The sequence below is a fragment of the Psammomys obesus genome, unplaced genomic scaffold (genome assembly GCF_907164565.1).
Source record: "Psammomys obesus unplaced genomic scaffold, mPsaObe1.curated_primary_1811, whole genome shotgun sequence".
Taxonomy (NCBI): Eukaryota; Metazoa; Chordata; class Mammalia; order Rodentia; family Muridae; genus Psammomys; species Psammomys obesus.
In genome coordinates, this window is record NW_026594428.1 from 1,745,072 (window position 1) to 1,762,600 (window position 17,529).

At 35.4% G+C, this 17,529-nt stretch overlaps 1 protein-coding gene across 1 annotated transcript in view; it reads left to right on the top strand.

Moving 5' to 3' along the window:
• The window catches only part of Cdh9 (cadherin 9), a 183,085-nt gene extending 167,190 nt beyond the window's left edge, over window positions 1-15,895 (top strand). The window contains exons 8-12 of the mRNA XM_055618998.1: window positions 6,748-6,884; window positions 7,324-7,445; window positions 8,349-8,466; window positions 9,179-9,430; window positions 15,142-15,895. Coding sequence (XP_055474973.1) covers window positions 6,748-6,884; window positions 7,324-7,445; window positions 8,349-8,466; window positions 9,179-9,430; window positions 15,142-15,629 — 1,117 coding nt within the window. The 3' untranslated portion in view covers window positions 15,630-15,895. The remainder of the gene's footprint in view (window positions 1-6,747; window positions 6,885-7,323; window positions 7,446-8,348; window positions 8,467-9,178; window positions 9,431-15,141) is intronic.
• Window positions 15,896-17,529: the final 1,634 nt, after the last annotated feature.

Below are 17,529 nucleotides of genomic sequence, written 5' to 3' on the forward strand. Positions count from 1 at the left end.
TTTCATTATTTTCTGTGTATTTATTTTCATATCCCAACTACAGTTTCCCCTTCCTCCACTCTTCTGCTTCCCCTCTCCACTGCTTCACCCTTCTCCATTCCTCCTTGTCTCTTCAGAAAATAGAAGACCTCCCATGGATATCAATCAGCCATGCCTTATCAAGTGGTAGTACGACCAGGCACCTCCTGTCTTATTAATGCCAGCAGAGGCAACCCCGTTAGAGAAAAAGGCCCTAACGGCAGGCAATAGAGGCAGAAAGAGTTTCCCCTCCACTGTTAGGAGTCCCGCAGGAACACCAAGCTACACAACTGTAACATATGAGCAGAGAGCCTAGGTCAGGCCCATGGATGCTTCTTAGTTGGTGGTTCATTATCCATGAGCTCCTATAAGCTCAGGTTTACTGATTCTGTGATTTCCTTATGGTGTGGCCTCTCTGGCTCCTCCAATCCTTCCTCTCCTTCTTCTGCAGGATTCCTCAAGTTCCACCAAATGTTTGATTCTGGGTCTCTGTATCTGTTTCCGTCAGTTTCTGGGTGAAGCCTCTCTAAAGACAATTGGGCTAGGCAGTAATACAGTAGAATATCATTATAGTATATGATATAATATATGATATAATAGTATAGTATTATACTACATCGTAATATATTAGAATATCATTAGGATTTTTTTTTTTTTTTTTTTTTTTTTTTTTTTTTTTTTTTTTTTTTTTTGCCAGTCACGTTTGGTTCTATCCAGGTCCCTGAGGTCCTGGCCATTCAGACAGTATCACAAACGGGCTCCTTCTCATGGCTTGGGACTCAAGCTAGACCAGTCATTGCTCGTTCATTTCCACAATATCTGCACCACCTTTGCCCAAGCACGTCTTGTACAAATTGTATGTTACAGGATTTGTGGCTGGGTTGGTAGCCAATCCCTCTACTGGTAATCTTCACTGGTTATAGGAGAAGGCCAGTTCAGGTTCCATGTCCCCTTTTGCCAGGAATGTTAGCTAGGGTCGCCTTCATGGATCCTGGAAAATCTTATTGCACTCCAATTCTAGCTCATCCAAAAGTTGACAGCCCCACCCATTCTAGTTTTCTCTCCCACTACCCTCTTTCTCCGTCCTTCTCCCACCTGATCCCCTGTTCCCAGGCCCCCATGTTCAGATCCACCTGCCATGTCTATTCTAGTTCTCCTTCACTTTGGGATTCAAGTGTTACTCATGAGCCACCTTGTTATTTAGCTTCTCTGAGTCTGTGGATTATTCCATGCTTATCCTTTACAGCTAATATCCACTTGTAAATGAGGAGATACCATGTTTGTCTTTCTGGGTCTGGGGGTTACCTCAGTCTTCCTCTGGATGATCTCTTCTAGTTCCACCCATTTGCCTACAAATCACATAATGTCATTTTTTAACAGCATAGTGATTACACCACTGTGTAAATATACCACATTTTCTTTTTTCATTTTTCAGTTGAGGGACATCTAGGTTGTTTCCAGTTTCTGGTTATTACAAATAAAGCTGTTATGAAGATAGTTGGTCAAGTGACCTTTAGTAAAATGGAATGACTTTTAGGTATATTCCTCATTTTATAGTAAATAAAAATATTTTGCACCCAGTAGTTATCAGTCTTCTTTTCACCTTTATACTAAATACTGTTTTTCGGTAAAACAGCATAGCTTTCTGCTATTCCAAAATGGTTAATTCATTATTTATACAGTTATACTTTTAATGATGACTTCTAATCATTAAATACCTATTAATTATTTATGTATTAATAAGGCACTATAAACTAAGTAATGCAATAATAATGAAACTCCAGAATTAAAAAAATGTATATATTTTTCCAAAATATGCTAACTTCTGAAGGTAAAATTTCAAAAGCATGTTTCTGCTTAAAATACTGACAATGAACTGTGCATACGTTCTTCATTGTAGAGAATGGCGCCTGATTTAACTGTATATTTCCAGTTCTTCTCAAAACTCAGGTTTGGGGGGAACAGATGCAGTTTTACTTAAATACTCAAGAATTATGATGTTTCTTCTATTATATCAATAAACTTGCCAATAAATAAAGCTGAACCTTGGAAACAGAAAGCAGCAAAATCCATTACAATACAAAATGTAAGAGACCATCTTTAGATCTCCCATATATGGCAAGAAAAATCAGCAATTAATCAACAAAGATTAAAGAAATATGGCTGAATCTCAAAATAGAGAGAGGTTAAACCAGTTTCCGAAACATATTCTAAAATAAAATTAAGGGACTATTTCTCACCCATCACACAATAAATTTATGTATTAAGCCTATTGACTTAAACATATATGCTACTGGCCACATGAATTTACTGTCATAGTTAACAGCTGCTGTCACCTCTGATTCACCTTATCTGTTATTAAGGATTTCTCCAACTATAAGGTTCATTATAATTTTGTGCATTTTGAAAGAACATCTTGCCTCAATTCACACCTATTTTATGTTCAACATTTTTAAAGTTCAATGATTTTTTTTAGAAGAAATTCAGTTGCTTTCAATTGAAAGTAAGTAGCAAACAAATTTATTGCCAAAGAATAGAGTTAAGCTCCATTAAAAGACACATGGTCCAACTTGAGCTGTACAGAATCCTTGGGAACATCAATACTCAGAGGGATTCTCAGATTTTTTCATTTCACCAAGTTGTGAGAAAAAAAAAAATCTAGCCAGATGTGGTGATGGAGCCTTTAATCCTGAGACACAGGTGGTAATGGCATGAGCATCACTGAAATGAGGTCATTTTGGAGTACTTAGCAGGTATTTTGGTAGCCAGGGATGATTTGAGACTGAAACATGATTTATCTGGATGTAATAATGCTGTTTAGAAAAATAAAATTTTAATCTCTGTAATTTATTTTCTTGTGAAACTATAAGTAGTTTCATTATGTAGTCAACATCCATTTCAACAGTGAAAATAATATTTCACTGTATGCAGTTGTAAGAAACAAATTTCTGGGAGGAATTAGCCTAGGAAGAAAATAAATCAATATTCTGCCTACTCTGCTTGATAAGATGAGCTAAAGCATTTGACACAATAAAACAACCCCAAGCTATCATTTTTATAATTGGGGTTCCTATCTACTGTGTATTAGAAAAAAACAATAATTTAATGTGTTTAATGTTTGGTTATACAAGATAAAATAAAAAATGGAAACCACAAAATTTGAGCCCAGGTCTATAGGTGAGCTATCTTGGGAATTTTTGCATTTTTATGTCATCCATATAAATGGGTCCTTTCTCTGCAGGAAGTATTCCCACAAAAACTTTATGCAAGTGGTATGTTTCCAATAGATATTCAAAATTAAATGAAAAAAATCAATAAATTGCTATCGATTTTACAAGCCATTTTCTGGGACACAGAAATGACTTTTTGTATTAAGTGTTTAACACAGTTTTGGGTCATTTATGGTAATTCGATGTATTTATTATTAATTGGTAACTGAGAATGTTCTAATTCTGTGTTGAAAATAGAACTTGGCTGCTATGTAAAAGAATATTATCTCTGGGCTTTGACAGATCATGGGACATCATTTTCACTGAAGGGAATGTCTAAAAATAGACCAGAAAGTTTGCACTGTTAATGATAAAAAGTGAGCTTATTTCCAAATTGTCAAAGTGATTCTCTTCCATGAATTTATAACATGAAAAGCATTTCCATTCAAGGTTAAACTGAAGTGGAGGTCTGGCAGGTGCTCAGAACTATTTTTGGCCTTCCATAATCTACAAGTGAGTCAATTCATGGCTTTCATAATGTTGAAATTATTATTTATTATTTCTTTCACCACATAATCCTTTTATTAATCTCTAGTTAAAAGATAATGGAAACAATAGGTATTTTGTGACCATCACTAAAAGTAGTAAAAAAAAATAAAATTACAAGGCCTTTTTAAACATCAGACAATGTCTAACGACTGTCCTTTTCCCCCATTGAAGAGACAAATTCACAGGTGAATATTGTGAGCTGCATTTTATTCAACACAAATATTTTGTTTATATTATTTTGATTTAGTTTCCCTGTTTTCACAAATAAGGTAGTCATTGAAAATTTGGAAAATAAAATCATTATTTTCTAATAAAAATATTAGATAATGCCATTCATTCAACCATACTTTGAAAGGTCAAATGATGGCTGCATTTATTAGGAGTAAAGTCCTCTTAGGTGTAGAGGTAACTCTAGAACCTACAAGATAAAAGCTAGGATTTCATTATCTGCCTCAGCTACATAGAGAGTTCAAACGAATCACAGGCTCTGTGAAACTCTCTCAAAACCACACTAAAACAAAATGAATAAAGTAAATAAATAGGAGACTATGTGACCTTTTAACATTTTTCCTCTCAGATGAAGTTGTTCATTTTTATAAGAGGCTGAAAACCTGTAATGAGGCAATATCAAGAACACTGAAACAATTACCTGTAAGTTTTAGTGAAATTTGACAAGTACTCTCAACATTGCATTAAACTGGTAAAATTAAATTTAAGAGTTCAAGAACTGAATTTAGAGTATAAAGAGGCGTCTTAATGATTACGAACACTGATCCTCCAGAGGACCTGGGTTTGTTTCCCAGCATCAACCCAGGTGCTGTTAATTTTCCTTAACTCCTTTTCCAGAGGTTCCATACCTCTCCTCTGGACTTCAAATTGTCACACATGCATGCAGTGGGTTAACATACATGCACATTAAGTAAAAACAGTTCTTTAAAGTACTTAATTTACTTTCAGCTTCCATAAATTTTCTACTGACTCTAACAACACCCAAGGTCATATATGCTTTATGACAAAATTCCAATGCATGATAAAACAGGATCAGATGAATGGGGAGGAGGTCCTCCCCTATCAGTGGACTTGGCAAGGGGCACAGTGGAGAGGAGGGAGGGAGGGAGGGACTGGGAGGGAATGAGGGATCGGGACACGGCTGGGGTACAGAGTTAATAAAATGTAACTGATAAGAAAAAAATAAAATACGAAAAAAAATTCCAAATCATGACTAGGTTTACTGTCTGTGCCATGACTGCTGAGGATGAGGTAGAAGAACTGCAATCCAGGTGTCAAGCTGGGCTTTATAAGAAGAACATGCCTTAAAAAATACTCTCAAGAAGAAAAAGAAACCCTCCCCTACCAGTGGACTTGGGGAGGGAAGTGTGTGGAGAAGGGGGAGGAAAGAAGGGATTGGGAGGGGAGGAGAGAGGGAACTAGAGGGGGGATACAAAGTAAATGAAGTATAATTTAAAAAATTTAGAATACCGGAAAGAAAATTTAAAATGTATGTATAGATCTTATTCTTTTATATAATATAAGATTGTGCTTATATGTATACACATATGATACATACATACAGCACATGTGTGTAGACAATTTAAATCACTGTGTAATGTGTATATAGTATATTACTAGTATACTGTACTCAATATTTTTTGGATTAATGAATAAATGAACTTAAAATCTAAAAAAAAAAAAATATAATCTCAACATTTTTAAAGTGAAGGCAACTTACACATACCTTGTAAGCACCTTACCAAGTTTTAAAGGATAGTTTTGGCTAAATGGTGATTGACCATCCTTGGCTGCCTGAAACCCTGCCTGAAAACATAGACAAAGAAGAAAACAAATACAAACTCAAAACAACTACAATAAAGTATGCAGTACTTCAAAATCTTCCTAATTTAGTAGATTACAAATTTCTTTTTTTTTTTGTATTTTATTTTTTTCTTATCAGTTACATTTTATTAACTCTGTACCCCAGCCGTGTCCAGATCCCTTATTCCCTCCCAGTCCCTCCCTCCCTCCCTCCCTCTTCTCCACCGTGCCCCTTGCCAAGTCCACTGATAGGGGGACCTCCTCCCCATTCATCTGATCCTGTTTTATCAGGTATCTTCAGGACTGGCTGCAAAGCTCTCCTCTGTGGCTTAACAGGACTGCTCCTCCCTTGGGGGGTGGGGAGGCCAAAGAGCCAGTCATTGAGTTCCTGTTAGAAATAGTCCTTGTTCCCCTCACTATGGGAAACCAATTGGTTACTGAGATACCACAGGCTACATCTGAGCAGAGGTTCTAGGTTACATTCATACATGGTCCTTGGTTGCATGTCAGTCTCAGAAAAGACCCTGTGCCAGATATCTTTGGTCCTTGTGGAGCTCCTATCCTTTCCTCATCAGACTAACTCCCCTTCTTTCTTATGATTCCCTGTACTCTGCCAAAGGTTTGGTCATGAGTCTTTGCTTTGAAAACACTGCTAGTTAGAGTCTTTCCAATGCTTCTTTTAAGTGCTTTAAGAAGACACATAGAAAAATAAGCGGTGCACTAGCTAATTGTGAGACCATTCCTTTTCCTTTGTTGTTGTTCTTTTCTCTGTCTTCAGTACAATCATTTTTAATATACTCATTATCACTGACCATCATGTTTAATATGACTGTTTGTTCTGGAATAAGTTTAATACTTGGCTATGATTTTAAAAAGTAAATTAAAAGGCACTCAACATTTCATTTGCAAAGGTATATGCAATTGCCCGTGACTTATATAATAGTTCCAAACACATTCACAAACACGACAGTCCTAATGGAATAGTTAGAGCCCCAAAGTGTTTCTATAACAATCCCATTTGAGTAAAACTCCAAGAAGCTTACCGTCAGTTTACAATCATGGTTTTGTCATATCAATAAGAGAATTTTCTGTAACTTCAAGAAATAAAGAAAGATATAATTTCAGAGACGGCTGAATTTAAAAGTCTCTTTCCTGACAGATACTCTGTTGACCGGCACACTGATATGGACCGGATTTTCAGTATTCACTCAGAAAATGGCTCTATATTCACCCTGAAGCCTCTGGACCGGGAATCATCCCCTTGGCATAACATCACCATTACAGCCACAGAGATAAGTAAGTAGTAGGTATATCCATCCGAGCATGTTTCACCAAATTACTAAACAATATAGAGACTTTTAAGAAATTCTCATAATAATGGCAATATCTAAGAAAGGAAATGAAATAGGGGACATTAGTATTTTTGTAGGATGTTATTTAAAGATTAATGATTCGTTTTCAATATGCTTTACATTCAGTAATGGATTTGAATTGCACCTAACCTCATAAAAGTCATACATGAACTAATGGACATTGTCTATTTACTTCCTTATTCTCCAGTATATTTTTTTCTCTTTTACCATGCTCTGTTTTCCTAGAAAAAGTAATATATTTGTCAGCCATACAAATGAGCTATAGAATACAGGGAACTGATCAATCTCTAAGTTACTGCTGCTTGGCCTTACAGCTTCTTTTATGCATGGCACTGAACCCTTACGTGAAGTTCTTCTTACAGATAACCCAAAACAAAGCAGCCAAATTCCTGTCTTCATCAGAATTCTTGATATAAATGATCACGCTCCGGAATTTGCGATGTACTATGAAACATTTGTTTGTGAAAATGCAAAATCTGGGCAGGTAAGTACATTTATTATAAACTTCACAGACATGTAATTTGGGAAAGCCAGAATCACTGCTTTGCTTTCATGCCATTTGTTGTACTATTATTGTATTTCTTTTATGTGCACTCGCCAAACCACTCACAGTGATCTTTAAAATACAACTTTCTAAAATTCTTTTTTCATCACTATAGGAAAGAAGTGCATGTATAGCATTCTAAAAGCTCTCGCATAGAGTTATAATTAACTGATTTTAGGTCATATTTATAAACATCTTAATATATTTTAGATAAATATTGATATATATTAAATATTAGTCTTAACAGACAGGTGCAATTCTTTCCTTGTTCATGTTTTGCTACATTAAGTTGCTCATAAGAGCAAGACTTGATCTTAATTTTTTTCTGTGGTTTAAATTTTTTCATACTCTTGAAATACAAACATTACTCTATAAGACAGTTAAAAATATGTGAACACTAATACTTAATATTCCTATGTGTTAATTATTTTGTCTTATGAGTTGCACTTTTTCAGTAAAACAATTTTCTACTGAGGAAACAAGATTCTAATTGAGTACAAATAAACAGGTTGAGAAAACAGGGTTTTAGAAAAAGCATGATATTAACGGAATTAAATGATTTTTCTTAGTGTAGGATGTTTGAGTCATCAAAAAGTAGAAAAAGATGTTCTTGAGAGCTGTATAATTTTCATTATTGAGTAAATGTCTAAGTGTTAGCTTTCATGAAATCAATATATCCATAAAAGTGATTTTCTGAAAGTTATATATAAGTTCAAATTCTTAATTAAAAATATTAACATAGAATACACCAATAAAACATACCTACTTAAAAAAAACCTCTTGGTTTAAAAAGCATTGTGTCTATTTTGAAGGATTAAATTAATGAATATGTTTTGGTTTCAGCTGATTCAAACAATAAGTGTCATGGACAAAGATGACCCTCCTCGAGGACACAAATTCTTCTTCGAGCCAGTGCCAGATTTTCCTCTTAACCCAAACTTCACCATTGTAGACAATAAAGGTAAAGGGCATTTATAAAACTACACAGCATATACTGTTAAGGTGAAGAAATGAAACTGAATATGAAGGAAGGTATGGCAGCCTTTGTGACATCCCAGCACCTTATAAGTGATCTCATGAACATCAAGTTCAAGGTCATTGTCCACTTAAGGTGATTGAGACAAGTCTGGGATACATGAGAACACATCTTTAAAAACAAAACAAATATATCTGGGCACAGGGGCTTGTCTGAGACTGGTTCTCCAACCAAGGACCATGCATGGATATAACCTAGAACTCCTGCTCAGATGTAGCCGATGGCAGCCCAGTATCCAAATGGGTTTCCTAGTAAGGGGAATAAGGACTGTCTCTGGCATGAACTCTGTGGCTGGCTCTTTGACCTCTCCACCTCCATGGGAGAAGCAGCCTATCTAGGCCACAGAGGAGGACATTGGTGAGACCTGATAGGAGAGGGGCAGCTAGGAGATGAGGGAGGGAGGGTGGGATTGGGAGGGAATGAGGTAGGGGGATACAGCTGGGATATAAAGGAAATAAACTGTAATTAATATAAAAAATAAAAATTTAATTCAAAAAACAAAAACCAGAGAAAAGAAAAAGAAAAAAAAAAAAACAGAAAGTAAGGTAAAGAGGTGAGGAGGAGACCATGGAAGAAAGAAAAGAGGGAGGAAAATGGGTGAATATTTTTCCTAATAATTATTTTTCTTCTTCTTCAGATAATACAGCAGGAATCATAACACGGAAGGATGGGTACAGCCGCACCAAAATGAACATGTACCTACTGCCGGTTTTGATCTTTGACAATGATTATCCTATTCAGAGCAGCACTGGCACACTCACGATCCGTGTGTGTGCATGTGATAACCAGGGGAACATGCAGTCCTGCACGGCAGAGGCCCTGACACTTGCTGCTGGCCTGAGCACAGGAGCACTCATCGCAATCCTCCTTTGTGTGGTCATCCTGTTGAGTAAGCTCTGCATCTCCCAGTGCTCCTCTTCCCACTGTCTTCTTTTCTGTCCTCAGGCATCGCATGTGAAATTGTACATAGTCAACATTTTGCTGAAATTGTTGTCAATGTGACAAATCACACCTCCCCATTTTAGTTTGTGGGGGAAAGAAGATGCTTAAAGCTTTAAAATAAAGATATACAAACACAAGTATTACACCCAACATGGAGCTGCCATGGACTACACATGGCCATAGTTCGAAGGACTTTTAACTTAATGATTAATTTAATCTTGTCATATCTGTTCAACAAAGTAATAGCTAAATAACATACCACATACAAACCCTTCTTTTTATGTTTGTATGACTGTTTGTACTTGAATAGAGGCCACACATGAACATGCAATCATGTGTGGAAGCCTAATGTTCATATCAGTTTCATTTATGCATTGCTTTCCAAGCTGTTTATTGTACCCGAACTTGAGTTCACAGATTTGTGAGACTAGCTAGTCAGTAGAGCTCTGTGATCCTCCACTCGCAGTTTCTTGCAATTGGAATAATGGGATGTTATCATTATATGTGGCCTCATTTATGTCTACTGGGGAATCTGAGCTAATAGCCACGTTCATGTGAAGCAAGCTAATTACCCATTGAGCTGTGTCCCCCAACTTCTGAATAGTGTTTCTAAGATGTATTTATTTGTATTCTAACATGGATTTTTCTACCTTAAAGTCTTTATTCTAATCTCAAAACCAAGAGTACTTCAACATTAAAAATAGTTTTATTACCAATATAAAATATACAAGAATATATCAGACACTAAAGTAACCAACTTAAAACACTTTTCTCAATGAACTATTTTAACACACACACACAATACAAACTAAGAAACAAATAGATAAAAAAAAGACCCTAGCTTTTAAAAATGTCATTGTGAGATGATGATCACAGATGCCCCTCTCAGTATTTTCCAAATTAAAGCGTGTTTCTGTTAGCACACACTAAGCACACACTAACACAGCAATGATTTAATTCAATTAAACAGTTGGTTTCAGTGCAAGCCACTCCAAAAGTTATTTCTATAAAATACCAAAATACTGACACTTAGAAGAGGAAAGCAGGCCAAGTGTATGTTCTAATATTCATGTATGCTGGCTCCTTTTCAGCATAAATCCTTTCAAGCATTCTAAATAAAATCCCTTTGGCCAGATATAAATGTGCAACAGCACTAGCGGTTTGAGAAAACATTTGTTTCTGTTAGTATCATCCAGCTATTGAGAGAGAAATGGACAGACAGACAAACACAGACAGATAGACAGACAGACACAGAGAAACACACACACACACACACAGAGAGAGAGAGAGGTTTCATGTGTAAGGCAACATTACTGTCCAGTTGAGAGCTCCCTTAAGCTTGACTGTAAAAATAAAATCTTGGGCAGGGATTTTTGTAGATTTTTATATAGAGACCCTTCTGTCACTATGATAAATTCTATAGATTTAATTATCATAACATCTTAATTCAGAAGAATATTTTGAGTGTAGCTAGGGCCAAAGCATTTTAGCATTAAGATGCCCTACGATTAATAACAGGTTCTATGAAAAACCAAAACAAGTAATAAAAATCAGTAGGAAGAAAGCACAAAATATTGAAATAGTGTTTAAGTAAATTAAAGTTTATAAAGTTTTTAAAATACCTGTCAAATGATAATGCTATACAAAATGTCTGTGATTTCTTTTGTTTCACTATTCATATACACTGCTCCTCTAGTTAGGAATATAATATTAATAATGAAATTAATATTAATATAAATTATAACTATTACTTAATAAAAATATTGATCCATTTTCCTATCTAATAGCCTGAATTGCAGTACCATACACCAAATGTTTATTTTTTTTTTTACCCAGTACATGAAAAAGATATTTATTTTGGTTTTTGCTGATTATATTATTATTATTATTTTTATTATTATTTAAAATTTATTTATTTTTTTATCCCAGTTGTAGGCCCCTCTATCATCTCCTCCCTATCTCACCCTTCCTTCCTTTTCCTCCTTTATCCTTCTCCCTAGTCCAATGATAGGTGCAGTTCTCATTCCCTACATCTGACCCTAGCCTATCAGATTCCATCAGAACTGCCTGGATCCTCTTCCTCTGTGAGTTGACTAAGTCCCCAATCCAGGGAGAAGTGATAAAGGGGCAGGCAACAAAGTTTATATCAGAGAATATCTCTTCTCCTCTTACTAGGAACTGACATGGGACTGAGTTGTCTATAGACTACATATGAGCAGAGGGGTCTAGGTCCTCTCTATGCATAGTCTTTGATTGATACATCAGTCTCTGAAGTCCCCCCTGGGACCTACATTTTTTGGCTTTGTTTACCTAATAGAACAAAAAGAAAAATATATATGAATTTCTCAAATATCCACTTATGTGAAGTATAACAATTCATATATGTAGGGAAGTTTTAAGATAGGATTACTTATCTATCATTTATTTACAGCATATAAAAAGCAAAAAAAACATTCATTTAATTTAAAAATTCAAATAAGTCCATTTTAATACATAACTCATAGTCAGTGAATGTTATAACTATTTCATTCTTAATTTTATTCTCCTTTAAATTATAGTTTTATATATTTTAAAATAGTAGTGTATTTCTTTTTTGTTGTCTTTATTTATTTATTTATTTATTTATTTATTATTTTTTTTACATTTTATTAAATTTTTTATTAATTACACTTTATTCATTTTGTATCCCCCCCATAAGCCCCTCCCTCTTTCCCTCCAGATCCCACCCTCCCTCCCCTTTCTGCATGCATGCCACTCCCCAAGTCCACTGATAGGGGAGGTTCTCCTCTCCTTTCTGATCTTAGTCTATCAGTTCTCATCAAAAGTGGCTGCATTGTCCTCTTCTGTGGCCTGGTAGGGCTGCTCCCCCCTCAGGGGGAGGTGATCAAAGAGCAGGCCAATCAGATTATGTCAGAGGCAGTCCCTCTTCCCTTTACTAGGTAACCCACTTGGACACTGACCTGCCATGGGCTACATCTGTGCAGGGGTCCTAGGTTATCTCCATGAATAGTCCTTGGTTGGAGTATGAGTCTCTGGGAAGTTCCCTGTGTTCAAATTTTCTTGTTCTGTTGCTCTCCTTGTGGAGTTCCTGTCCTCTCCAGCTCTTACTATTTCCCACTTCTTACATAAAATTCCATTCACTCTGCCCAACAGTTGGCCATCAGGCTCAGCATCTGCTTTGATACTCTGCAGGGCAGAGGCTTTCAGAGGCCCTCTGTGGTAGGTTCCTAGTTTGTTTCCAGTTTTCTTCTTCTGGCTTTCAGAGGCCCTCTGTAGCAGGTTTCTAGGTTGTTTCCTGTTTTCTTCTTCTTCTGATGTCCATCCTCTTTGCTTTTCTGGATGGGGATTGAGCATTTAGTTACGGTCCTCTCTCTTGCTTGGTTTCTTTAGATGCATAGATTTTAGTGGGTTTGTCCTACATTGTATGTCTATGTGAGTGAGTATATACCGTGTGTGTCTTTTTGCTTCTGGGACAACTCACTCAGGATGATCCTTTCCAGGTCCCACCATTTACCTGCAAATTTCATGATTTCCTTATTTTTCATTGCTGAGTAATATTACCAAACTCATTTTTTGAAGCCACAGTCACCTTGGTACCTAAACCTCACAAAGACTCAACAAAGAAAGAGAATTTCAGGCCAATCTCCCTTATGAACATTGATGCAAAAATACTTAACAAAATACTTGCAAACCGAATGCAAGAACACATCAAAGATATTATCCACTATGACCAAGTAGGCTTCATCCCAGGTATGCAGGGGTGGTTTAATATACTGAAATCCATCAATGTGATCCACCATATTAACAAACTGAAAGAAAAAAAAAACACATGATAATCTCCCTAAATGCTGAAAAAGCATTTGACAAAATCCAACATTCATTCATGTTTAAAGTATTGGAGAGATCAGGGATACAAGGCACATATCTAAACATAGTAAAGGCGATATATAGTAAGCCTATAGCCAACATCAAAGTAGTGTATTTCTTTTAATATGTGCTAGATGAATCTGAATAAAGGTTCATCTATTTTTTGAGGAATTTATTTGAAATTTGCAATGAACCTAGAGATGTAGGACACGGGCAGAATGCTTTCTTACCATGCTCAAAGTCCAAAACTGCAAAGAAAATAGTACAATATAATAAAATTAAATCATAGTTCAACAAAAGCTGTGGAAAATTTGGAGCTAAATTTTATTATTTTCAAAGAAATATACCTTTCGTCTCCCCTTTCTTCTCTCCTTCTCAGACAAGGACTCAGTATGCAGCCCAAGCTGGATTCAGAGTCTTACTGCTTGAGGCTCTAAAATGCTGGAAATACAAACATGCATAATCAAGACTGGCTCAGAAATAATTTTGTCAAAACAGTGGATTTCCTAAAATTAATGAAATGCAGTTTACTTTCTTCTCTCTTGTTTAAATAAATTTGTGAGGAAATTAATTTCCTGATTTGACTTTTTTTTCTGGGCCATAACTTAAATCTCAGCATTTGAAAAGCAGAGGCATGCAAGTTCAAAGCCAGCCAAAAGAACAAACCACAAGTACTTTATAAAATCTACAATGACTCAATTATTATCAAGTTTGGCAAAAGTGAGGAGGGACACAGGTAGAGGCTTGAGGGACAGCCAGTTTAACCAATTACTGAGTTCCTAGATCACTGAGGTAACCTGACTCACAAAACAGTGTAAAGAGGGACCAAGGAAGACCAGCCAACATTAAGCTGCAGAGTCCACACACGTGTGCCCAAACACACACACACACACACACACACACACACACACACACAGAGAGAGAGAGAGAGAGAGAGAACAAATGCAGAAATAAATGCATACACATTATGCTTAATTTGTATGAATATAAGGAAAAGATGGTTGTCAAATGTTTGCATTAAACTTCCCTTCTATAATGAGAACATTACAATTTTAGTACACGGGGAAGTGCTTAATTACATCTATAGAAGAGAACACTACAATATAAAATCATAATTTTTGTCCCAAATTTTGAATGTAACTTTGTAAATAATGAACAGCCTCAATAAGAAGTAGCTTAAGTTGACCTATGAGGGAGTACAAGCTAAGCTTGATTTGAAGTTTGAATATTATATTCAAGTTTTAGAATCGCATTTCAGGGTTTCCAGAACGCATTCAAAATCACACCAGTGAAGAAATTCAGTTAAATCTTTGATCAATATTTAATAAGTGAGTATAGTCACTCATATTATATGTGTTTGACAAATATATGTATACTTATATGCATCTAAATGAAAGATAATTTACATAATTAACCCTGTATGTTTACTATTCACTTTGATGATGACAAATGTATCATTACTAATTTTCTTAAATTTAAGATGAATGTGTATTTGGTGAGAATAAGATTCTAGTTATTTTTAGTTGACCAAGTGCAGTAATCATAAATATTTTTTCAAAGGCAGTTGTCCCTAGGTTTTGAAATGTAAACTAATACTTTACTATATTCCATTCTTCTTTTTTATTTTAATTTTTTCTTTATTTATTCCAAATGATGCAATGTGTGCATTTATTAACCCAATAGAATAGTTACCACGTGTCTTCAGAAGAAAACCCAAGCTTCCCATGTGCTAGAATTGTACATATTAAGTGTAATCATGGAATCTCACTATCCCTTTCTCTCTATCAATAGCTCTAATTGTGCTGTTTGCTGCACTGAAGAGGCAACGGAAAAAGGAGCCTTTGATCATTTCAAAGGATGATGTCCGGGACAATATTGTGACCTATAATGATGAAGGTGGAGGAGAGGAGGACACGCAGGCTTTTGACATCGGAACATTAAGGAACCCGGAAGCAAGAGAAGACAGTAAACTTAGAAGAGACGTCATGCCTGAAACTATTTTTCAGATAAGGAGGACTGTACCCCTGTGGGAAAATATTGATGTACAAGATTTTATCCACCGGAGATTAAAAGAAAATGACTCCGATCCAAGTGCACCTCCTTACGACTCCCTGGCCACATACGCCTATGAAGGGAATGATTCTGTAGCCAATTCTCTCAGCTCGTTAGAATCTCTAACCACTGATTGTATCCAGGATTATGATTACCTTAGCGACTGGGGACCTCGGTTCAAAAAACTTGCAGATATGTATGGGGGCAATGACAGTGACCGGGACTGAGTCCCGAATGACTTGACCAACATTAATGAAAATACTGTCTTTGGTACCAGATTGAGTGGCCTGTATTATCCTTTTTTCGGAGAACATTTTAAAAAATCAACTCCAAACAATGCATAAGTGTTGTCTTAGTAAGGGTTTGCTTAATCAGTAAGTTTCCGTGAATGAATATGAATGACATAGATTTTAAAACAGTAATAACAACCTGTTCACCCTCTTTGCCTAATAAGCTTGGAAAAATATATCACATCAATAATCAATAAAAATTCTTGAGAGGCTTTTTTGTGCCTTGTCTTAGAATAGGAAATTTATATATGTTTTCTTAACTAATTGTCCGTCACATATACTATGATATTAAACATTGTGAAACTGCTTTGTAAATTAATATGAAAGAAAATATACCTAATGAAATAGGAGTGACTATTACTGCCATATTTATTTAGTTGAAAGAAGTCTTCGTGTTAATTCACTCATATTTTTATAAGTGTATATTTATATTTTTGTATTTTTATGAAATAAAGTAATATTTATAAAAATAAATTTCATGTTACTTAATTCCTTGGAGCAGCTGATCTCACAACAGAAGTGTTTTAGCTCTCTGAGTGTAAAACACAATTTACTCAGGGAAAAGCAGCTGAAAATTCACTGTAGAAGCTGCCTATGTAAAGTAAGAAAACTCTAGAGGTTAGCTCTGCTATGAATTGTCTTTTTTCTGTTTCAATATCTAAGTGTGGATAAATGTTTATTGAAATACTAATGTGTAGATTACTACTAATGTGATAGAATATGGGATCAATTTGGAATATAAATTATTATATATGTGGATGTAGACAATAAACTAAGTTTTTGCAAGATTTATCAAACAATGCATTGTATTTGAATAGATGGAATTTAAGTCATAGATGCTGCAAAGATAGGAAAAAGGCCCAGCTTAATCATTTTATAAATAATTGTTTTAAATGAGAAATAATAATCATGAATGTGTCTGTGCATGTGTTTGTGTTTATGTGTGTCTGTGCACTCATGTACATGGGCGCAAGCTCACATTTGGTCAGAAAATTCATTGAATATATTCTCAGTTCCTGATAACATATTAAGAATATGTACTGATCTCTACAGTTTCACACTGGACAAAAAAAAAAAAATCACGACTGAGAAGGTGACATGAACACAAAGTCAGAATACTATGTGAGAAGCTTTTTGAAATTGGTGCCTGCAAGGGATAGGAAAACCCATTTTCTCCAATGGTGGTCAATGGTCATATCAACCACACTCCAGAGAAGACCTCATGTTCATGATAGAAGGAAAGCTAAAGCAACTCCATGTATTTTATACGTTTTTTATGTTCTGTTTTGTTCTGATTTGTTTTGATGCTTGCTCTTTTTCTTATTATTTTGAAGTTTTGTCTGTTTTGATTTTTTTTTTTTAGCTTTTTTAAGATAATGACAAAGAGCATGGAGTTGGGTGAATAGCAAAGTAGAAAGGTCTGGGAGAGTTTGCAGGAGGAGAAAACATGATAAAAATATTTTGAACTAATAAAATTAAAGTGTATATGGGCAAGCATCAATATTGGCATTTAGTAATTTTTTTTTTATTTTTTAAGGAGGAAGAGTTTATTTGGGATCACTGTTGAAAAAGAAGCAGAACATAGGACATAGAAGGGAAGTCATAATGGTGGGAATAAGAAGACTAAAGTTAATAGATTTTGAGAAAATTTTTGAAAGAATTAAGGACTAGTGGAAGAATGTTTTGTTACATTTTATTAACTCTGTATCCCGCTCCCTCATTCCCTCCCAAACCCTCCCTTCCTCCCTCATCTACTCACTGCCCCTTTCCAAATCCACTGATTTAGACTTTACCCCTAACCCATTACTGTCATCAAAACATGATTCTATTAATTTGT